Below are 24,757 nucleotides of genomic sequence, written 5' to 3' on the forward strand. Positions count from 1 at the left end.
TATGAAGGGATCCGTAACATCTCGCGATGCGCGCAGTTCGCGGGGATGTTGTCATGACTGCGCCTATATGTAGCCACGGGGTTCTGACCTAAGGTGAGTGGAGGACGAGAATCGGCGGAGTAAGTGTCAGTGCCCGCCCCCCACAACCCCCGCTAGCTTTCTTGTCCTGCAGAGAAAGATCTCAGAAGTCGTCTGACACTAAGTTTAGGAGGTGGGTTAATGCTGGGGGTCCAGCTCCCCGTAGGACGGGGCTCCTGAACTGTCTTTGGGCGCTGGTGAGGCTGGCTGGTCTTACTTTCTCTCAAACGCAGACCATATGCAAACATCGCATTCATTTTCTATTTCCTTTCTGAGCCATTCTGCTTGACCAAGTCCATATATTTAATAGGGTTTGGTCGTTGCCAAATCCTCATGTTAAAAAGTATCCATTAATGTTAAACCCTTATTTTCATTGAAGACATCTGCAAGGTAGTGCTAAAATAATATCCCTCTTGCAGAGGAAGCGTTTTGGAACACTTCTCCACCAGAAATAAAGTTGATTTTTTTTTTTTTTTTTAAGATCATGTGTACACAACGGCTACTTCCAAAGTAACCTGTATACTTTAAAACACTGTGCACATTGTTGTAGAAGGGGAGGAAGCCCCTAATGGTAAAATGGTTTTGTTGTTTTAATGTAAATCTTTAATGGCTGGATAGATTCCCTTTTTAGTCTCTGTTAAATGCATCTCGTTTCTTTAAGTAAAAGTTTTGGTTTAATTTTTTTACCTTTTCTACAGGAAAACGACTGCTTGTGTTCTTTTTCACTTGTGGAAGTGCTTTCAAAAGTGTTTCATTGGATAGCAAAATGAATAACAAAACAGGTTGCTTTTTATGGAACCTCAGACAATTCAGTACCCTAGTTCCAGCAAGCAGAAGAACTGTGAGGCTAGTAGATCTTTTGGGATTTTGCAGACCAAAAATTGTTCATCCAAACCGGAACCCAAGAAACCTTTTTTTAAATGACTTTGATAATAGAGTGCATTCATCTATTAGATATCTTTTTCAGAATGCACTGACTTTTAAATCGGGAGATGAGGGCTTTCAAACAAACGGCATAAGCACTGTAACAGTCCCTACAGTTGACAGATTACTTTGTCCTAGAAGACTGTCCTTTGACTCAAAACACTTTTTTGTCTCTGTTGGTACACCTGATGATGGAGTGAAGAAAATAAACTTTCATCATGAGGTCTCCAATGAAGATGTTCTTATCAACGAAGCAAAACCAACCCCTATAACCTATAGAAGACTGTCTCAGGAGTGTAATTCAGTGAGTGATGTATTAGATGCATTTTCAAAAGCTCCTGCATTTCCTAGTAGTAACTACTTCACAGCAATGTGGAAAATTGCCAAAAGTATGTCGGAAGACCAGAAACACTTTGAAAAACAACTGATGTTTAACCACCCTTCGTTTAACCAGCTGTGTGAACAAATGATAAGAGAAGCCAAGATCATGCACTGTGACTGCCTCCTGTTCAGTCTTCAAGCTATGGTGAAACTTGGAATCCCTCAGAATACTCTGCTGGTACAGACTTTGCTGAGGGTGGTCCAGGTAAAATCAAAAGGAGAATTAAACTTCCTTTTACTGTGTTTAGGGAGCCCCGGTGGTGCAGTGGTTAAGTGCTCGGTGCTAACTGAACCCACCAGCCGCTCCAGGGAGAAGGCTGTGGCAGTCTGCTTCCATAAAGATTGTTGTTGCTTTTAGGTGCCATCCAGGTAGTTCTGACTCAAAGCCACCCTATGTACACAGAACGAAACACTGCCCGGTCTTGCGGCATCCACACAGTCATAGTTATGCTTGAGCCCATTGTTGCAGCCACTGTGTCAAACCATCTCATTGAGGGTCTTCCTCTTTTTCGCTGACCCTGTAAAGATTACAGCCTTGGAAACCCTATGGGGCAGTTCTGCCCTGTCCTGTAGGGTCGTTATGAGTCAGAATCGACTCAACAGCAACGGGTTTGGTTTTTTTGGTTACTCTGTTTAGTGTATCTTGAAAGAATGAGTGGGGAGGAGGAAGAGAGATTTAGCTTCCTTGAAAGAGACTCTCAATGGAGTGGTAGTTTCTTTTATATTTATTTCTGCGTGTGTATTACATGATTCAGGAACCTTAAGTTAGCTAGGTTTTTCCTTCCTTTTGCTGTAGAAATATTTTTAAATTTATTTTCCTTCTCCAGGATTGTGTAGTAGTGAAGAGGCTAAAATCAGGGGAGGTGCAAAACATATAAGGAAAGGTTAGGTAGTTGAAGGAAGGGGAGAAGTGAAGGGAACTAATATTGTTGAGTATCTAGGCCCTTTACTCATATAATCTTATTTAATCCTCTCAACAGCCTTGCAAGGTCGATGTTACCTTATTTTGCAGATGAGGAAACTGAGACTTAGTGATGTTAAGCAACTTGGCTAAGGTCACACAGTGAGTGGCAGAGCTGAGATTCAGATTGTCTGCCAGTGTCCTTATTCTACTTTTCATGTACTGGTGAAGTGCTTTTACCAGTGCGTCAAATTTTTCATTGCTGGTGTATAGAAGCACAGCTGATTTTTGTGTTTTGGTCTTTTACCACAGTAGCCTTTTAAAGTAGGCATTATCACTCTCGTCTTACTGATTAGGAAACAGGCTTAGAGAAGTTAAATGACTTGCCCAAGGTCACATATCTGTTAGAGTCACTATATGTAGGTGCCTGATAAATCTTTGTTGAGTAAGTAGTCCATGATAGAACTGGGATTCAGGCCCAGTAAGAGATGATGTCTAAGCGGAGTCCAAGGATGACCGGCAGTTTGTGAAAGAATTGGTAGCAAAGAGGATGGTGTTTCAAGTAGAGCAAAAAGCTTGGGAAGTTTGGGGAGGTGAAAGTAGTTCAGTGTGGCTGAAGTACAGAATGATGGGGTTGTATATATTGAGAGACAAGGGAAGGGAGGATGTTTGTGTGATGCTCAAGAGAAAGGCATGAGGCTGGAAAAATAGGGGCTGAATTAAAAGAGCCTCTTATGCCTGGGTAAGGAGTTTGGATTTATCCTGTAGGCAATGGGAACCCACGGAAAGATTTTTAATAAAAGAATCAGCTTGCTAAATTTGTATTTTTGATCACTGAATGAATGAAAAATAAATTGGGGGAAGGATGAAATTAGAGGGAGGGAGGCACTTTTGATTTCAAATAAGACTGATTTTATGTCCTTGAAATGGCCCCAGACGTGATGAAGAAAGCATTATCTCATTAAAATAATCATTTACATTTTAAGAGTGGAGCGTTCAGACTTCTAAGCCAATGATCATGATGAAATAATTTTTAAAAACAGGAATTTCCTGAGGATGATCTGATATATATTGTATCCAGGTGTAGAATTCATGGATTTGGTTTATAGCTATTTGAGAGTTCTCAACTTTATAACATTACTATGATTTCCATATGTCCTCAACCAAGAATTAATATAGTATGTGTGTATCTAAACTGTAGAATATCTGTGTTTATTTAGTAGATTGAGTATTAGTTCCCTATGTAGTTATTTAAAAGTGATTATAGTAAGTTACTTTACCTGGTCAGTGATGCTGTTACTAGATTTTGAACAGATTTTCCCATCAGCTAGCATCTGCATTGGTGAAGTATGAGCAGTGGACAGTAGAGTAAGAATATGTATGCTTGTGTCTCAATAAGCTGTTGAACTGTTGTGAACACAATTTAGCTAGAGATGAAAGGACAATGAACTATCAATGAATTTGCTCTTCACATAGCCAGGTAATCTTCTTTCACAGCAGATACTTACGGAATGCTGTAAATAGTTATGGAAACCCTTCCATGGGAATGAAAATTTTTTCCCCCCTTCTAACCTTATCCATTTCTTATTACCTATTTCTGACTCAAAATTTTATGACTTGTTAGTCATGCAATTTTAGAAAAATAGCATACCTCTTTAAGCCTAAGTTTCTTCAGATATAATCACAACTCCTCTGGTGAGGCATATAGAGTAGCTGTAATTAAAGTGTAGAGTACTAGGTAAGCTGTGTTACTACACCTACTCACTTATTGACCATTTTGTTATTCGAAATGCTTAACCACTGCACCACCAGGGCTTTTTGAGATCAGATAGTGGTGGTAGAACATGGCTGCAGATCTGACTCAGAAGAATCACAACTGAAGTTAGAACTTGATACTCAGGAAAGCATATAGGATGATTGTAAGGGCATGGCCATCTAAGAGTCTTTAGGAAAGGGCAAATTACTCTGTGTATCTCATTATACTTGACATGACTGCATTTATGCTTGTCTTCATGATGACCTTTAGTTCTAAGAAGTAAAAATATTTGATAAAAGTTATTTCAGAAGCAGAGTAATCAGTATCAAATGGATTTTCAGTGATAATGATGAATGTAAAAAAGTGTTGATGCATGTAAGGGTGAGCATCAGTTATTTGGAAAATTCGCTTAAGTGTTACACCTTTTTTCCCAAAGATGCTGTTTATTCTGGACTGACTGTATGAATTATTGGTTTGATACTTAATCCTTTAATCGAAAGCATCAGTTCAGTGGTTTTTCTTGGCTGAGGTAGTCTACTGTGGGCTCATCACCTGTGATGTTTGTAATTATATTTCATTAGGAACGTATCAATGAGTGTGATGAGAAATGCCTTTCAGTTTTATCAGCTGTTTTAGAGGCAATGGAGCCGTGCAAGAATGTGGACGTTCTTCGAGCAGGATTGCGGTAAGGACTCTCTTAGGCTTTCTTCATGTGTTTTTTTCTGTTCCTCTTATAAAAAACTGAGATGAAAACTGGCCTGCTGTTTTTTGAGGGGTGGGGGAGATGCTTTGTTAGTAGTTATACTCTTCAACCCAATACCTTATTAAACTTAACAACTTGGCTCTGGACTGTGTAAAGCTGAAAATAATACTTTTAGGGTCCACCATTAAAAAGGTGTGGGTAATATTGAGATCTAAATTATCTTAAAACATATTACTGATGTGGGTTGGGGGAAAATTGGCACGTACATTCCATTCACAAAGGTTATTTGGGCACATGACACTGGGTGGGCTTAAAAAGTAACTTGAATTTTATAAATTATAAAATGGATGCAACTGATCTAATACCACAGGTCAGTGAGAATAATACTTAATTCTTTTTTTTATTGCCTATGCATTAGGATATCTTACTGTAATCACCTGATACCATTTGTTCATTAATAAAGACAGTAGAATAATATGGGAGGAAGTAGTACTAGACCAGTTCTGGATCTTTAACTAACTGCTGACGCGCCCTTGGGCAGGCAGATCACTTCATTTCTACGGGCTTCATGTTACTTGCCTATAACAAGTAGGAGCTGGACCAAATGAACTTTTAAGATTTCTGGTTCTAAGATTCTAGAATTGGGATATTTATTGTGTTTGATGACAGGATGCTAGTTGATCAGCAAGTTTGGAAAATAGAACATGTCTTCACATTACAAACGGTGATGAAATGTATTGGAAAAGATGCCCCGATTGCTCTTAAAAAGAAACTAGAGGTAAATGCCTTCCAAATTTTCTCCAGTGTGTGAGATGTGAAAAAGATATTTCTTGTGACCTGCTATGACTTTCTAAAGTCAATTTTTATGAGGACATTGTTGTGCTTTTAGGTTTAGTTTTGCTAAAGTGAAATGACAGAAGTAGATTTGTATTTATCTGTGTATATAAGTGTATTTATCTATGTATATATCTATTTGCAGACTCCTTTTGCTCAAGCTTTATCCTTTTTTTTATTTAAAAATAAAAGTTCAGTTTATTTTGCCACAAATGATAAATTTAGGTTTGTTTTTCTGTAGATGAAAGCCTTGAGAGAATTAGACAGATTTTCTATTTTGAATAGCCAGCGCATGTTTGAGGTACTAGCTGCCATGAATCACCGCTCTATTGTACTCTTGAATGAATGCAGTAAGATGGTCATAGGTAAGAGAAATTTTCTTTTATAACATCTGACCTATGGGTTTGGACTATATTTGTTTTAAAAATTTTGGTATGAAAATATCTCATGATATGCTGGCATCTAAATTTTGTATTTTTGCCTGTAGCTTTTTTATACAATGTAATGCTATTTTTTCTAAAGAAACAAAAAATATCGAGCATCTTGAGTCTTACATTCAAAACTATCTAGTAATTTTTGTTTATTTAACTCATTTTTAAAGATAATATCCATGGATGTCCTTTTAAGATACTGCTCAGCATATTGCAGTCCTGCAAAGACCTCCGATACCGTAATTTAGATCTCTTCAAGGGAATAGCAGATTATGTGGCTACAACTTTTGACATCTGGAAGTTGAAACAAGTGAGTGTGTTAACAGTTTAGAATAAGCCTCAGAAACTTTCATGAAGCATGCTAATTCACTTAGCATTCTACGTATTTCCCTTTTTGCTTTATAAAGTTAAGATACCAAAAATATTCCAATGCTAAACTGACTTTTTAAAAACTAGCTCCTTATTATTTCTGCCCAAGGGTACTTGTTAATCTTCTGACCATCTTTGTATCTGAAAAAAAAATTATATCGTGAAAAGTTTGTTCTTTTTGCAAAAGGTTGTATGGTATTTGGTTATGTATTTAGCATTATTTCTCTATTTCCACTTTTCCTGTTAGATTTAGAGTAATAAAAGTGGGCAATGTGACAGACTGTTTCTTTTTGAAGATTAAAACGTTACTACTTAATGATCATTTCTAGTTTCTTTTCATGGAAAGTTTGCTTGTTTCCTCCAGACTAAAAGTCTTTACATTCAGGTGTGTGTTAGCAGTATAAACATCCAAATGAAGCAGCTGGTAAAAATGATTTACAATGAAGTAGGTGGTAAAAATGATAGTTTTCTAGGTTCAGTGTACTATGTGAGGAAGGTGACTATTAAGTTTACCATGGAAATTGATTTTGGAAAAAGAAATAACCATGTAAGTGAGAGGGACCAAGAGGGAAATAGAAGATGAACTGGAAAATTTCTTTTTATCACAATATCTTATAGAAATTAATATTGAATATAGAATTTTTGCATTATCTCATATATTGGAATCCAGGAAGTATCTAGGTTTGGGGAGGGAGCAGTTCAAGACTGAGTCAGTCATTTTGAAAAACTTTGGAAAAGGCAGATTTCAAATCTGGTGTAGCAAAAGCCGGTAGGAAAGTATTTATTTTTAAAGGAAATGAAATACGGAAACCATTATATACTTTGGTTCTTAGTTTATAAAAAGAGATTGCTTATTAACTTCATAACAGTTTAAGAATTAATGGGACAGATTTTGTGAGGAAAAAATTAATTGTTCCTTTTTAAGGAATATTGTTTTGACCAGGATAGTTCCATTGCTCTATAAATTTTTTGAGATTTAAAAAAAATTACTGTTAGCATGCTATGATTATTAAAGAGTTTTTCCCTCAATTCTCTCTCTTTTTAAGGTTCTCTTACTCCTCATCTTATTTGAAACTTTTGGCTTTCGACCTATTGGTTTGATGGACTTGTTTATGAAGAAAGTAGTGGATGAACCCAGATTCCTAAACATGAAAAGCACCATCGCTATTCTTCATGTGTATTCTTCGCTCAATCACTTCCACAAATGCCAGAACAAAGAGTATGTACTTGTTCTTTTGTACTTTTTCTTGCTGCGTAACATATTTATAGAAAAGATTACAAATCAGAAGCTCTGTGAATTATCACAAGTGAATACATCCATAGCCATCATCTATGTCAAGAAATAAAACATAGTATTCCTACTCACTTCTGAAGGTAAACAGAATTTTATTTTATTTTACTTTTGCTCTTCCTGGTCTTGCTATGGGTTTATGATATATTTGTTAATTCACTGTAAGAGTTTTCATTTTAAACACTCTCAACTTATTCCTACAGCTTCTGAGTTCATAGTTCAGTTTGAGCCCTAACTATTCATTAGGTTCCAAGCTCCTGCTTTGTAATCTTTTCGTTTTAACCACAACCATGTGTTTTCACTAGCTATTCCTCATACATGCCACGCGCTTTCACATGTCTGCCTTCCACCTAGAACATCTTTTCTCTCTTTCTCTAGGGGTCATTGAAAAACAGAAACACATATAAAAAGTTATTTGTTAGAAGAGTAAATAAAAGCACAGAATCTGGAGACAGCTTGCTTTGGTTTGAATCCCAGCTCTGCCATTCATTAGCTGCTTTGACTTTTGGCAAGTTACTTATCATCCCTGTGCCTCAGTTTCTTCATCTATTAAATGGGAATATTAATTATTTCTAGTCACATTGAGGAAACCCTAGTAGCGTAGCAGTTAAAAGCGATGCCTGCTAACCAAAAAGTCAGCAGTTTGCATCCACCAGGCGCTCCTTGGAGACTCTGTGGTGCGGTTCTACTCTGTCCTGTATGGTCGCTGTGAGTCGGAATCGACTCGACAGCAGCGGGTGTGTAATGGGTGAGTCACATTGGGTTGTTGTGTGGGTTAAATGAGTTAGCCTGTGCTAAGTTCTTAAACAATGTCTGGCACACAGTAAACACTATATAATTGTTTGCAATTGTATTGAATAGTATTGAATAGAGTAGAAAAAATTAGATTGTGGGTCACAGATGTCTCGGAGGGACAAACTAGGGCAGCTCTGAGGGTCTCAGTGGTAAGAATTCACAAGCTTTCAAATAACTTGACTCCAGCTGCCTTCTGTCCCTGTGGTAGTCACTCAAGATTCAGATTTCCAAAAGAGAGACTCTGGTTGGCTGAGTTTAGGGTCACATGCCCAACCTTTGAGAAGTTAATCAAAGAAGTGGTGTTGGGCAGACTAAAAAGCAGCAACTCACTTTCCTCTCCTTTGAACTGATACTCCTGTGAAACTCAGCTCATACTGTGTTTTCTGTGCCTTCCCAAATTGACTCCGTCAGAGCCCCTGTATTTGTCCTGACACGTACAAACCTCTGACGGAGCCTTGACTACATAACTGTAATTATTTGCCAACAAGTCTCTCTGCCAGTCAGTGGGAAAGTTCTCTAGTATCAGACCCAGATTCCCATTATCACCAGAACTTAGCACAGGGCCTGGCACAGAGTAGGCATTTAATTAACAAAAGTTGAAAAATGTCCCCAACATAAAACTTTCCCTATTCCTCTGGCTTGGTTTTCCTACGAGATTGGCTCCTATGTGTCTCCTGTACTTACTAGACCAATACTGTCAACCTGAGTGGTTATTACAGCTCTGGAAACAGCCTGACAGATTTCATGTGAGTAGGAGAACAAACACTGGTTGATTAGGGAGTTTTTCAGCTAACTCCAGGCAGTCCAAGAGATAACTTGACCCAATAAAATTGTTATATTTGAACAATTTAACAATTTTAACCTCGTTATCTTTTAACCTAGCCACATAAAGATAGGGAAATTTAATCAGACTCATCAGTTGCAGAATCAGTACAGGAGAAGAATCATGAACCTTGTCCTTTTTTCTCTCTTCTTTGCTTTTATGTAACCCAGTGGTTCTCAACGGAGGTGCATTTGCCTCCCAGAGGGCATGACCAGGGGTAGGGGATGTAGCTGCTGTTGGCATCTAGTGGGCAGAACCAGGGATGCTGCTAAACATCCTGCAAAGCACAGGACAGCCTCCTGCAACAAAGAATGATCCAGGCCAAAATGCTAATAGTGTTGAGGTTAAGAAACTGGTATAACCCTTAACCCCTCACCTCATTATTTCTCCTTTGGAGAAATGGAGCAATGAGAGTGCAATTGTAGATCATGAATAATCAATGAGACTCTCCTGAATGCCTACAAATGTGTGGTTGCCTGAATTTGGTACTCTTAGGACTATAGAGAAAGAAGTTTGTCTTCCCCTGTCTTTTCTAGACGAGGTGAGGAGGCAAGTCTTGTACGTCCAGAGGAAGGCAGTAAGTGGCAAGTACCAAATGAGTGCTTTATGGAGAAGGAAGAGGGCTTCTTGGGCTGGAATGGCAAAGGTTTTGGAAACAGGATAATTCAAAGCATCTGGACTCTGGTGGCACAGTGGTTAAGAGCTCGGCTGCTAACCAAAAGGTTGGCAGTTCGAATCCACCAGTTACTCCTTGGAAACTCTATGGGGCAGTTCTACTCTGTCCTAGATGGTCGCTGTGAGCTGGAATCAACTTGATGGCAACGGCTTTGTTTTTTTTTTTTGGTTTGGAAAGAAAGTTGACTAGAAAAGATGAATTAGGCAGGAAAGTGGTAGAAAATTTGACTTAGCATGTCGTATATCTGTGTACGGTACATTAATTAGATTTCACTTTATGTGATAGCCAGTTGCGGGGGAGGGAGGCGACAGAGGGTTGTTAAATCCAGAGTATCTTTCTGGGTTTGAATTCCAAAGAAGAAAACATTCAACATTTAACCTCTGTCATTACAGTCGTTTGGTGTCTTCTGTCCTGACCTGTACTTCCTATTCTATGGATAATTCCCAGATTTGCATCTCTGGTCATCAGTGTGCTCCTGAACCCAGACCTCAGTCTCCGTGGGTTGTATATGGTCCCTGGACATCCCACAAGTGTCTCGAGTTCAATAATTCTAGAACTCAGCTCATTATCCATTTTATTATTATTATTGTGGTAAATATATAGGTAACAAAATATTTGCCATTTTCAACAATCCTCACGTGCAGTTCAGTGACATTAATTATGTCTATCATGTTGTCAGCTCCTTGTTCTTGACTCATCCTTTTTCACTAACACGCTCCTCCTCCTGTCTTCCTCAGCTAACATTTACCAAACATCTACCAAATACCTGGGTGCTTAGGACAAAAATGAATAAGACACAGCAGTTCTTGCTAGAAGATTCTGTGTAATGGGAAAGGTAGACACGTAAATTGGTGATCAAATACAGCATGAAAACTGGAGCGACAGAATTTTGTACAGGATATGGAAATGGGAGGGACTTAACCTGACAAAGTGGAGAGTCAGGGAATGCTGCCTGGAAGAGACGGTGCCTGAACTGACCTTAAAAGATGGACAGATAGGAGTTAACCAGGAGAGGAGAAGCAGGGAAGAACATTCTGAGCAGAAGGGACTCTATAAGCAAGGCATGGAGGAAAGAAACAGCAGAGCATGTGCAGGGAATGACAAGCAATTTGGAGTTGCTGAAGCGCGAGGGACAGCAGAAGGAGTGGGGCAGGGGAACACTGGAGAGATGATCCCTACCCAGGCCTCACCCATGGCCTGCACCCATGCCCTTTCCGCTGCTGACTGGAAGGCAGTCAGTTATCGGTTTAATAAGGGCTGCTTCACTGTTGTCTCTAGGCTCTGTTACATTTTTTCCATTCCCATGTAACTCCGCCAGTTCTATTTGTCCTACCACCACCTCCTCACCTCGCACACCCACCTGCCCCTGCCCGTGGCACCTGCCAGTTATTAAACATTCTCCTTTACAGTCTCATTGGCAATAAGGACTTAACCTCAGAGCATATTTGCCCCCTGCCTGAGAATCACTGCCCTGTTCCTCAGCCTCACTGGTTACTCACCATTGCTCGAATACCATGTGCTTTCAGGCTCCATTTCTTTGCTCAGTTTCAGATGATGTTCCCCTTTCTCTACTTTCCACCTGCTGAAATTCTACTTATTCCAAAAGCTACTTTGTCCACTTTCCATCCTTATTGCTATCACAGTACTTTGCATGCATTGTTGTTAGTTGCCGTTGAGTCACTTCCAACTGATGGCGACCCCATGTATGCAGAGTAGGACTGCACTGTAGGGTTTTCAAGGCTGTGACCTTGTGGAAACAGATCGCCAGGCCTGTCTTCTGAGGCACCTCTGGGTCGGTTTAAACTGCCAGTCTTTCAGCTAATAGTCAAGCACGTAACTGTTTTCACCACCCAGTGACTCCACTTTGCATGTACTTCATTTTTTTTTCATGTAATATATAGCATGTGCCCTGGGAGTCAGACCAACTTGGATTTAAAGGATATCTGTGTCGTTTATTGGTGGTACCAATCAGGGCAGGTGACTTCACCTAATTTTGAGCTTTCCTCTCTTTCCCTGTGTTTGACTACTTTGTATACTGCGTACCACCAGCTGTGGATGGTAAGACCAGGCCTGTAGTTCTTTTAACGCAGAGTATTGATAGCTAAAGAATTTTAATTGGTTATACAACAGTGGTGTTCCAGGCCTTATAGACATACTCATGATAAAAATCTAAAATAATGGTTAAATGGATGATCTCTGGAGCTTGATGACTTGGGTTCCAGTGTTGTCTCTGCTACTTTCTGGCTGTGTGTCCTTGTAGAAGTTACTCAACCTCTTTGAACCTGTTTACTTATCTTTATTCTGAGGATAATAATGCCTACTCCGTAGAATTGTATGGGAATTAAATGAGTGAAAGCCTGTAAAGCATTTTCTCTGAGCAAGACATACAGCAATAAACTAAAAACCAGACCTTTTGCCGTCAAGTCAGTTCTGACTCATAGTGACCCTATAGGACAGTAGAACTGCCCCATAGGGTTTCCAAAGTTGTAATCTTTATGGAAGCAGACGGCCATATTTTTCTCGCTTGGAGCGGCTGCCACTGACCTTTCGGTGAGCAGCCAAGTGCTTAACCACTGTGCCACCAGGGCTCCTACACATATAGCAATAGCCAGCATTTATAGAGTATGTACACTTAATCCACCTGTTCTGAACAATGTGTGGATACTTATTTGCAAGCCTAATTTTTTTAATCTCTTTTTTTGTACTCCTTATAGCCATTGGGTCTGTGGCACCTCACCAGCTCTACTGTGACCTTGCCTTCTATTTATGTTTAAAAACTGGCTTTCCTTTGTTCCCCTGAAGGTTCCTAGACATTATGGCTGGTGCTCTGACCGGTTATCTTCACCAGATCTCTTCTGAAAACCTGTTGTATGCTGTGTGCTCATTTTGCTTGATGAACCATTTTCCCTTGGCAGCTATTAATCAGCTTCTCCAAAAGGACATCATTAGCGAGCTGCTGACGTCAGGTAACATGTCAATTTCCATGACCAAAATAAAGCACTACCAGTAGCTACCTTGTGTATCTGAATGAGATCTTTGTCGGAGCAGTATTAGTTACAAAATGCAGAGCAGATGTTTGAAGGAAAGGACCAATAATGGTGATGTTATCGGTCAATGCCTGAAGCTGCCTAATCTGTGGAGCCTCCTTTAATGACATCATACATACAGAAGGAAAGAACAAGGAACACATGATCATCATGTCTTTTATTTAGTGACAGAAGCTCAGTGTTAGAAGTTGTTCTTTATCCTTTGATCAGAGGTGTTTGCACTTCCTAATCCTTTCGTGTCACATTTGGAAGCCACCTTCAGCCAACTTTTGCAGCTGTAAACACTTGGTCACTCAAGGCCTGGAATGAGGGCACAGCCTGTTAGATCAAGAAGCCAAATAGTTTCTTAATTCAAATTAATAAATTTATCTACTCCTTGAACCAAATTAATTGTTGACTTTGAATCTTCAGTAAGGAAAAAGCAATTTCAGTATAGATATACAGAATTCGATGATCTGAGAATAAAATGGTTAATTTTTTTTTAAAGTATGAAATACCAAAATTGAATTGTAAATAATAAACATCATGTGCTGATTTTTCAAGCAGTTCAGTGTGGGGGCAGCAGCCTTGAACCAGGAGTCAGGGGACCTGGTTCCTAGTCCCAACTTTGCCATTAACTCATCAAAAGACCTTTTAACATTCCTGGGCATTTCTTCATCTGTGCAATGAGAGGTTTAGACTGAATCATCTCTAAAGATATTTTAAACCTTAAAAGGATTTATCAAGTGCAAGGCATTGATCTAAACACTGGAGACTAGGGAGACATACAGAGATTCCTCCTGATAAGAAACGTTAGCTAGAAGTATAGGCGTATTAATAACAATTTTTAAAATATGACAGTATTTTTCTTAAATAATTAAGAAAAAAATAATATAAATATATTTTGTTTTTTCCTTTTTAGATCATGTGGAGAGAAATGTTCACAAGCTTCATCTTTTGGATACTTGTCTAGAACTTGATGATACTCCTTACCATAGGTCTATAGACATATCACTGCCACAAGTGCTGTCAGCACCAGTACATCCAAATACAAAGGTTGAAGAGGTGCTAAGTAGCCTTCTGGGAGGTGAAGGATACTTCTCAAAAAATGTACAGTTGCCGCATAATTATTATATTGGTATGGGACTTTATATGATTTTCCTTATTTATTTCCTGACAAAAGATTAGAAGTTTACTGTGAGAGTTTAGAGTAGTGGTTAAGAGCCTTTACTCTAGAGCTGGACTGCCTGGGATTGGATTCTCACTCTACTACTTACCAACACTGAGACCTTAGGCACTTACCAGCCTCAGTTTCCTTATCTGTAAAATGGCCATAATAACAGTACCCACTTCATAGGGTTCTTGTGATGAGTAAATGAAAGCCTACAGGTAAAATCTACAGACTATTGTCTGGCACATAGTAAGCTCTCAAGTGTATTTTAACTGCTGCTATTATTATTATTGGTGGCAGTATTATACTATTGTACGTTTTGAAACAAATCACTTGAGCAATGCTTGGAAAATTAATATCAATTCTTTTCTTTCAGATTTTGAAATTAGAATGGATGCTAATAGGAGTCAAGTGCTTCCATTTTCTGATGTGGATGGGGTATTGTCTGCTACAGATACTCAAAGGTTGCCTAAAGATATTCATTTGTGGGCTTTCTGAAGTTAAATCTTAATTTTAAAAGGCTTTGTATTAAATAGCAGTAGTAATAGTAAGACCTTATGTGTGCATGGAGCTTGTATGTAACATACCAAGAGACTTCTCATCCATTCATCTACTTCTTAGGTGTAAGTGTGGGCGCTGTGATTGAATACAGTAGACAGGAGTTGGGCCATTTAATGAAATGGGCTTTTTTTTTTTTTCTATTAGGTCTTGAAGCTAAACAGTTCAATAAAGCAGTGTTAACATAATTGAAACTATCCATGCAGGGTAAAATTTGACAATATAATAGTGATCATACAGACTTGAGACTTCTACAGTAATCGAATACCCAATAAATCTTTCGCTTTACCACCAAGACCTTTCCAAAGCTAGAGAAACTTGAGCTTTTTAATTAATCTCTACTGTCTATGGATCTTAGGCTGTCTCATTGACTCACACACTACAAATAGGGTGTCTCTGGAAAAATGTGATGTTATAGCATGAGAGAATGGCTTCCTTTTAAGTAGATGCATAAGATCATGTAATATATTGCGCGTACTTCCTGCTCAGTCAGCCTTTGTGGAAAGACTGCTCAGCTCTCTAGGCATACAGAGGTGAATCAGACATGGAACCTGACCTGAAGGGATTTATATCTCCTGTTGCACAAAGGACATGCACATAAATATGACAGAAGTATAGAAAAAGTTCTGTAGGAGTTCAAACTCTATATCCCTATCCTTTTCCATTCACGTACAGTTCTGTAATTTTGACCCCTTTAGGAATCCGTCTAGCTTGTTTCTTAGCCATCTTTCTCAGCTATTGTCTTCCCTACCCGTGTTACTCATTTCCCCTCAATAAAGGCTTCCTGTCCAACTCCTTTCAAAGATCACTCTTTTTCAGATACTCCACTTTTTTTGGCATAATAAAATAACATAGTAGTTCTCAACATAAAGGACTGAGAAAAAGTGAAGAATCGGAGCATTCCTTTAAAAATATAAAATTTCTCTTATGTTATCTAAGGTAACAGCCAGAGTATAGAAGAAGACAGTAAAGATAGTAATGTTTTTTGTTTTTTGGGTCTTTTCCTCTCAATGAAATTAATATTTCCAGAAGGACATGAACAATGGAAAAACAAATGACACCATCCACATCTTTGTTACACATACAGATTTTATCTCTTCAGTAGTCTTGCTTTTTCTCTACGGGCTTTCTTCTTTGTCTTTGGTCTGTCTGTTCTGGCATTTAAATGTTACTCCCTGTACATGAGACGGTTTGTTCAAGAAGAGTATATATCATTTGGTATTGTCTACACCAGTACTTGTACCAATAGTTTAATCATATTCAGATCATTAATCAGCACTGCAAAAGAAAGCCTTAAGATGGGTGCATTCATATATGAAAATTTTCCTCCTCAAAAATCTGGCCATCCTTAAAGATGACTGAGGGATAACTGTTGCGTGTAAAGCATTGTGATAAGCTTTTGGTTTATGACGTACGCTTTATATGAAAGTGAAGGAATAAGATAGTGAGGAGTGGTGAGGAGTGTGGTCAGTGGAGAGATCAATTTTGAAACTCCAAAGAGTAGGAATGCTACATGATTGTAAATGGTAATCTTTTTAGTGACTTTTCTTTTGTTGTTTAATTTCATTTTCAGAGTAGGTGTGCTATGTGTTCGTAGATCTAGTTATTGTTTGGATTCAACCCACCCGAGAGGATTACTTGCCATGAAGATGCGGCATTTGAATGTAATGGGCTTTCATGTGATCTTGGTAAGAAAAAAATGCAAATGAAATATTCTTTAGTTACTAACGTATTGATAATAAAAAAAAGTAAACCTGTTGCCGTCGAGTCGATTCTGATTCATAGCAAGCTTATAGGACAGAGCCGAACTGCCCCATGGAGTTTCCAAGGCTGTAATCTTTATGGAAGCAGATTGCCAAATCTTTCTCCCTCAGAATGGCTAGTAGGTTTGAACTACTGACCTTTAGGTTAGCAGTGGAGCTCTAAAACACTGCTCCACCAGGGCTCCTTGACGTTTTAACAGCTGTCAGAAATGTTGCAGTTGAATCAGTTACTAGGAGTTGCCGGGAATTGTCAGCATTTTTGGGATAAGTGTTTTAGCAGTTGTTTTCTCTGAAAAAGAACATTCCTGGTCTATAGTTTGGTTTCCACTAAAACGATTGCTGTCATTTACTAGGTAAGGGTTTTATAAATGTTGTATTTGGTCATCTTTTATCCTTTTTCTTCGAGGTAGAAAGTCAGTAATACAGTTTTTTGTTTTGTTTTGTTTTGTTTTACTTAATTTAAGACTCATGAAACCATATCTATTTCCAAGTTACCTTGAGCAAGGGAAGAAAAGATGTTTAATTAAAGCTTTGCTTTCATGGGCCAGTGTGAGGCTGTTCTAAGATGTTTGTTACCCAGAAAAGCTGGATATTGTAAGAGGGTGATTCTTCCTATTCCTTGTGCTTTATTTTGATTCCGAGCACTACAGCGTTCCTTGAATAGCCTTTCCAGATGTGTCTGTATGTAGCAAGAACCTTACAAATAAATTTATCTTTATGTTAGTATTGGGATCTAGAGGGATGCCACTCTTTTGCTCCTACACTTAATGTGAAGTGTAAACAATCCAGTCTCCCATTGGATTACACATGGATTACCAAGGTTAAGATGGCCCCTTTCTCTTTATGGACTACTATTTAAGACATATGGGCTAAATGTGTCTTCTGACTTCTCCCAAGAAAGAAGAAATTTTTGTACCGTTTAGAGGACTTTTAAAGTCTTTATAACTTTACACTGTTAGAGCTTTCTTCAACCCTGGCATGTAGTATAATTAGGCCATTAAAATAGGAGTAATTATAAGGTAATATTTGCTTTTAAAAAGCAGTTGACTTGTGTTACTTTAAAATGCTTGGATCTCTAAACTGGTTTTTATTTGATGTGTCATCATCTTCTTGCAAACTGATTATTTTCCTCTTTCGTTGGTAAGGTCAATACTTGGGAGATTGAAAAACTAGAGATGAAGGATGCAGTCATGTTTTTGAAGACTAAAATTTATTCAACCGAAGCCCTTCCTACTGCTGAAGTAAATTTGCAAAGCACGTATTAAAGTGAAAAGCAACCTTTTTATTTTAAGAAAGTTTGTAAAAATAACTTTAATAAAGACTACAGTTCAGTTTACGATGGAATTCACCTGACTGCTCACCACAATTAAGTGTTACTTCAGTTCACTGTTAAATTAGTTTTAATAATGAAGGAATGTTGCTGCTGGCATTTTAGAATATACAGAAAAAAAAAATCAGAACCACACCTATTCCATCCAGTGCGTGGATGTTAGACAAATCAGTGAGCTCCTGGTTTTACTTTTCTCATTAGCTATGACACTGGGAACTGGCTTCTCAGTTGCCATAGGTCACCAGGGAAGTCCTTGGGTTTGGTTCTGCATCTTATACTCCTATTATAAACTATTTTAAGATAACTTAAGGGCTATACCTCCAAATCATTTTCAAGCATTAGCCAGATAGTAGTTGTCCCAGATTCTTAAATTGTAGGGTGTGTAAGAATTAGTTAGGTAGCAGGTTAAAAATGTAGACTCCTGGGGTTAGGGTGAGGATCTGACATCTGTGTCTGTACCAAGTACTCTGTAAGTGATGCTTTTGAAGGTTGTTCCTGGGCCATCCTTTCAGAAACACAGATGAGACAATACATAGATGGCAAGGAGTCTACTTTTATTAAAACTGAGAGGCCATTGGTTGTTACTATTGTAACTCTTGCAGTTGTTGAGGTGATTCCTTTTTCTTAACTTTCCTCCCCTTTACCCCTCCCACTATTTCATGAAGTCTTTTAAATTAAATATATAGCTCAACTGTGTTGTGAGTCAGACCTCAAAATAGTTTCTCAATTATGTTGTTTAATTATTTCATTTTGTTCAAATAATTGTTCATTTGCTATGTATCCACTTACCTATGATCTGACCCTCTGAGGATACACTGATGAATAGGCGTGGTCCCTTATGCAACCTACAGTATGCATGCCATGCAAAATTGGTATTAATTTCTACCCCCACGTACACAGGCAAGCAGTTATCCAGCATCTTTCTGTGTGCCAGGCACTGCTAAATATTTACGTGTATTATCTCTTTTCATTATCTTAACAACCCTTTGAGATGTTAGCTTGCTAGTATGATTTCCTCTGGGCCTTCATTTCCTCATCTCTAATGGGATTAAGTTATTTGGCCAAGACTAAGCAGATAGTAAAATGATAGGTCTGAGTTTGGACCTGAGCTTATGAGAAAGTTGAGGAACTCCAGCAATATGAGAGCAGCTGTCAGAGGTTTTAGGTTTTAGCCCACTTACATTTAGAAAAAAGAGCTGGAAGGACGTTTAGTGATCCTTTAGTCCACCTACCTCATTTTATGGATGAGGAAGTTAAGGCTTGAAGAATTTGATTTTTCTGAAGTGTCAGTCTCATCACTGATTTCCACATCATTTCATCTTCTGCTTCTCTTCAGTTTGTGTTCCAGGACATCTGGATTCTGGTTCAAGATTAGGTGTCATCTCGTTTTCTGTACTTGGCCAAGTGATTTGACCTTTACGAGTTTTAGAACATGAGATGAAAATATTCCATTATAAAAAAAAATTAAGGTACATGCTTTAAATGTTAAGTGTGTATCAGCTTCTTCTAATGGCTAATTATGACCCATATTCAAAGGATTGGATGATTTGGTCACATTTATGAATACTTATAACCAACTTTTCAGAAGATAATTCTCTTGAGTTTGTACTAGTTGACATGGCAGATAAAAAGACTCTCCTGATTGACTGTCTCTCTGGTGTTAGCATTCTTCATGCTTTGTGATCTAAAATATGAGATTCAAGGTGTAGTGTGGTGGGAAGCAGTTTGTTTTAAGTGATATTAAGTCTTCTCGGAATTATGGATATGAAGGTTTACTTCCCACTCTAGGAGAATATGTAAATATTCGCATTCTTTTCTGATATTTATTTAACTCTCAGCAAAAAAAACTGGGTGTGACTCTCATGTACCCATCTCACACAATGAGAAAGGAAACATAAATAAGCAAAAATTGGGAGTTTATAAATCCTAATTTGACCGTTGTTAGGCAAATCACAGAATATTTTGTGTGTTAGTACTGCTATCTGCATTTCAAAAAGGATAAAATTAACCTATTTTACTGTGTTAACCAACTAAAAGAGTGAATAAGAAAAGTATACGTTGACATGTTTATGTATATAGCTTGCTTGTGATGTAGTCTTATGATAGCAAGTCAGCCAACTAGTGAAAGAAATTAGGTGATTATGAAAGACTTCTATGATTTTTATGTCTAGTTCTGTGTTCTGACTTTGGGCTTTTTTTGTACGCGTTTGGAGCAGTGTTAAGATATAGTTTATTTTGGGTTCTTGAACTTCTTCAAAATGTCTAACATATTTTTCTCAAATAACATGCCCACACATGTAACGCGTGGCATAGCTCGCTCACGAAAATAGCAAGGGGGAGAGGCTGCACCCTTGGCAAAAAACATGTAGTGTATGTGTTATTTGCATAAAAATACAGTATTCAAGTTATAATTACATGACAAATATACTTGTATTTATATCAAGAATATATAAAGGTAAAGATCAAGCCCAAGGGGAAAAAAGTGGTATATTTATGACAAATAGATACATAAAAAGCTCCTACAATTTGATAAGAAACACACGAACATTACAAAAAAAACGAAAGGACAAAACATGAGCTTATCAACATGAAAAAAATTCAACCAAATAATAAAGACATGCACATTCAAAATGAGTTATTTTTGCCTTTCAAATTAGCAGATCTTTTTTTTTTTTTTTTCTTTAAGACCTACAATACTGACAAAGGTGCAATGAGACAGGCACTTGCATTTGCTTCTGGTAGAATGTAAACACAACCTTTCTGGAATGTACTTTGTAGCTTCTCTCCTCCCCCTAGTATTTTTTAAAATAGCTTTATTGAGGTATAATTGACGTACAATAAATGCATATATCTAAAGTGGATACTGTGATAAGTTTTGACATGCATATACACCCATAAAACCATCACCACAATCAACTTAATGAATGTATTCATCACCCTTAAAAGTTTCCACCCTATAAAAGTTTATTATAACAAAAAAATCAGTAAAACCCAAAGTGTTAAGAAAGATGTTAAACATTGATTTTGTGTAAAATTTACAAATACATATTTGTTTTAGATTTCTTAATAAGAAGCCCTCTCTCCCTGCATCCCCTGGAAACCACTGATCTGCTTTCTGTCATGGAATGGCCTTTGACTGTATATATCCAGAGTCTTGAAAATGCTATCTGTTGACATTGACCCAGTAGTTAGATTTTTAGTAATGTGTGTGCCTGTTACATAGTACACACCGATAAATATTTGCATTATTCCTTCATATGTGCAAAGATCCTCATCACCTTGTTAATATGATATTTTCACATCATAAAAGCCAAACACTGAAAACTAAAGTGTTCATCATTACTGGAATGGTTAATTATATCATTATCTTCTAAGAACTTGCTGCTCAAAAGCTTGTTAGAAGTACAGAATCTTGAGACCCATTTCAGACTTGCTGAACCAGAACCTGTATTTTCATGTTTCAGAAATGAATATGTATTACTTTTCTAATCAAAAAACAAATTATTGGTTTATCCAAATCAATTTCTAATGTTTGATTCCCCAAACAGCATTTTAGCAATCGGTGATAATCACTATGAGCTTAATATGTACCGAGAACTCTGGGGAAATACAAAGAAGTGAAGACAGAGGTCTTCTCAAGGTGCTTACAATCTTGTTGGAGAGAGAAGATGCCATTATTGCATGCTGAAAGATAACTTGGTGTATGACAAGGCTTAAACCAGAAGATAAGAGGCAGTTAGAGGGGAAAGAGGTCACCGGGTTGGGTTTTCAGAGCTAGCTGTATAGAGGAGGATGAGTGAGATTTGGCAACATACAAAGGGAGACTGTATACGGTCTGAGAATTATTTCTTCCAGGTGTTTATAGGATGGCTCAATGGTGGATGTACAAGTGATAAATTTTGATAACTAGATTTTAAAAGGTAAAGAAGCCAACAGTTTATCCTCTGCATGGAATGTTACAGCGAGTAAATAATTTTCTTAGACTTACTGTGTAATATTGTATATATGATACTGTGGCATGTATTGCAAATTGGCTCATTTTATTCCATTTCAATTCCTACCTTTTTCACATCATGGTGCACCCAGAAAATGGTAGTATTTCCAAAACATTAAGCTGGCGAGCATTTGGTTTTATTTGGGGCTTTTGGTAGAAAAAATAGTTATATTGTCTTTATATGATATAACAAAAAATAAAATCAGTAAAAATCCAAAGTATTAGGGAAGATATTAAATACGATTTTGTGTAAAATGTACAAACAATATTTTGTCAGATTTTTTAATAGGCTGGATCTTGCTGTCTGGAAATAAATACCAAGCTGTATGCTTAAAATGACTACATGCAGTACTTGATCAAGACATTTTAATGACAAGCTCTTCAAGTTCTTGATAGTCACCACTGACAAGAAATTTTGTTTATAAAAGTAACTGATGATCAACCAAATGGTGCCCGGCTACCACCACCGACTGCTCTGACAGGGATCACAGTAGAGGGTCTTGGACAGAGATGGAGAAAAATATAGAATAAAAGTCTAACTAAAAAAAAAAAAAAGACCAGACTTACTGGTCTGACAGAGACTGGAGAAACCCCGAGAGTATGACCCCCGGACACCCTTTTAGCTCAGTAATGAAGTTGTTCCTGAGGTTCACCCTTCAGCCAAAGATTAGACAGGCCCATAAAACAAAAAGACTAAATGGGCACACCAGCCAAGGGGCAAGGACGAGAAGGCAGGAGGGGACAGGAAAACTGGTCATGGGGAACCCAAGGTTGAGATGGGGAGAGTGTTGACGTGGGTTGGCAACCAATGTCACAGAACAACGTGTGTATTGTTATTAATGAGAAACTAGTTTGCTCTGTAAACCTTCTAAAGTACAATTTAAAAAAAAAGCAACAACAAAAAAGTAGCTGACGAAGCAATTTAAAACCATTTTAAAAACTTAAAAAATTGAAAATTGTATCTAGAGCCTAACAGCTCGTTGTTTTCTGTCGCTGACAAATGTCATACTCTACCAATTCCACCTCTGGCAATCTTTTTATGCTAGGACCACATTATCCTGGAAGAGGGAAAGGAACGATACCATCAAACTTTTGCCCAATTGTCTCAGGAATTCATTCCTTACTTTTACCAAAAAAAAAAAAGGCAATGAAGAGAGAAATATATGAAATTTATTAAATACATAATATTTTATCTTATTATAATTTTTAAGTTAAATTAGATGAAGAGCCAACACTATCATATTTTGATACCTTGAAGGAATTGGAGGTTGTGTAGATGCCTCAGAAAATCACCCATCTTACTAAATGCTGATCTTGAAGAAAACCAGTTGGATTAAAGATCAATAAAACAGAGGTTACATCCATCGATGTTGCTCCTGCTGTGGTTACAGGCTGTCTGTTGAACCAGTGGGCCCCAAACCATCCCATCCACAGGCCATCGATGTGCCCGCTCTGTAGCCAGCTGCCCTAGTGCAGAACTCTGCACAGCACTTTGAGAGGACACTACCACTCCCTCAGCCGTTGTCCTCAAAGCACCCCCAAGGCCAGAGTGGTTAAGTGAAGTAAATTTTCCAAGTCTGGCCACCTGTACCCAAACCAGCCTTTACCCTGCGATAGTGTAGCTATGACTTTGGTCCTACCTCCCCAGCCCAATCTCCCTCTTCTTTACTGTAGGTTCTGGCCCTTGTGTGTTTCTCTGTCCCTGAACTTCAGGCTCTAATCTTTGAATGACAAAATGGAAAGCTTTTTAAAGTCTTTCCCCTAAGGGGTCTTCTCAGCCCCTATGTAAATTTGCCCACCTCCTCCCCAGTGGCGCCAGCACTCTGCACAGCAAGGGGTTTTGGGGGTGGGCGCCTTTGTTGAGCTTTCTCTCCCTGGTCAGTGGGTGCCTACGTTGAAGTCACTCAGAGAGACTTGCCAAACGAAACTGATGTGCTCTGACATGACTGGCCTAGTTTAAATATCTTTAAATTTACTGAGAGAATTGGTCATCAAAAATCCTGCATAGGACTTCTGGCAAAATGGCGCTCTAGGCAGAAGCACCACGCTGTCCCTCCACAGCAAAGATCCGAAAAACTAAGCCGAACAGAGAAAACAACAATCCTGAAACCCTAAAATATCAAATGAAGAGATAAAGAACTCAGCCAAGCACCAAAGGAGTGAGAAAACTGGCAGAGAATGGAGAGCAAGGAGAGAGTCATGCAACGGTCCCCTATCAGCTAACGCAGCACGGATCTGCCATCTTGGACTCCTATCAGAGACCAGCAAACAGGCCGTATGAGAAAGCAGCTTCATGGAGCTTCCAGTGGGAGACAAAACAACTGGTAATTGGTGATATACCCTTTCCCACCCCCAACCCTTCTTCACCCCCACTCGGCATCCTCTGCTTCCCGCGGCCACAATCTCTTGTCCGGGAAGCACCGGCTGCTTGGATTCCACCCACCCAAACGGGCCGGCTCTCTGAGTGCCATTTGTTGGCTGCTGGTGTTGCTTTTTTCTGCTTCTTTTGATTTCTTCCTTACCTCTCACCACCTCCCCCTCCTTTCTCTCAACTACCTGGCTCCGTGCACCATCTTTGCATCTTGCTGAGGGGCTGCGGAGCTCGGTTCGAGTGTGGAGCTGGTTCCCGGTCTGGGCTGCTGCACTGGTGGAATCCTGGGGCTTTTGTTTGTTTGTTTGTTTTGAATTGTTTGTTTTCTTTTCCTTTTCTTGATTTGGGAGCCTGTTCTGGCCAGGCGGTGCTGCGTGGCTTGGAACCTACCCCCTCAGCTTGTACAGACGTGCAGAGGGATCCCTGAAGGCATTTCTTTTTTCTTTTCTGTTTTTTTGGGGGGCTTTTCTTGTTCTTTTTTTTTTTTTAATTTGTTTTGTTTTCTTTTCCCTCTTTTTCCCTTTTTGTCTTTCTTCATTACTCAGTTTCTCATCTCTCTATATCTTCCTTCTCTTTCTGTTC

At 38.5% G+C, this 24,757-nt stretch overlaps 1 protein-coding gene across 3 annotated transcripts; it reads left to right on the forward strand.

Moving 5' to 3' along the window:
• The first annotated feature begins 36 nt into the window (after positions 1-36).
• On the forward strand, positions 37-18,986 carry FASTKD2 (FAST kinase domains 2). Of its 3 annotated transcripts, none has more exons than XM_004378306.2 (12): positions 37-93; positions 777-1,588; positions 4,622-4,725; positions 5,413-5,521; positions 5,819-5,942; positions 6,179-6,318; positions 7,424-7,596; positions 12,765-12,928; positions 13,911-14,126; positions 14,536-14,623; positions 16,291-16,405; positions 17,626-18,986. In XM_004378306.2, exons 2-12 carry the CDS (start codon positions 845-847, stop codon positions 17,743-17,745), a joined length of 2,097 nt encoding a protein of 698 aa, XP_004378363.1. In that variant the 5' UTR covers positions 37-93; positions 777-844; the 3' UTR covers positions 17,746-18,986. The 3 variants fall into 3 exon arrangements, with proteins under 3 accessions (XP_004378363.1, XP_023588795.1, XP_023588794.1); XM_023733027.1 differs by lacking the exon at positions 37-93 and adding an exon at positions 97-119; XM_023733026.1 differs by lacking the exon at positions 37-93 and adding an exon at positions 149-211.
• The last annotated feature ends 5,771 nt before the right edge of the window (positions 18,987-24,757 follow it).

Source organism: Trichechus manatus, unplaced genomic scaffold (assembly GCF_000243295.1).
Source record: "Trichechus manatus latirostris isolate Lorelei unplaced genomic scaffold, TriManLat1.0 scaffold00056, whole genome shotgun sequence".
NCBI lineage: Eukaryota > Metazoa > Chordata > Mammalia > Sirenia > Trichechidae > Trichechus > Trichechus manatus.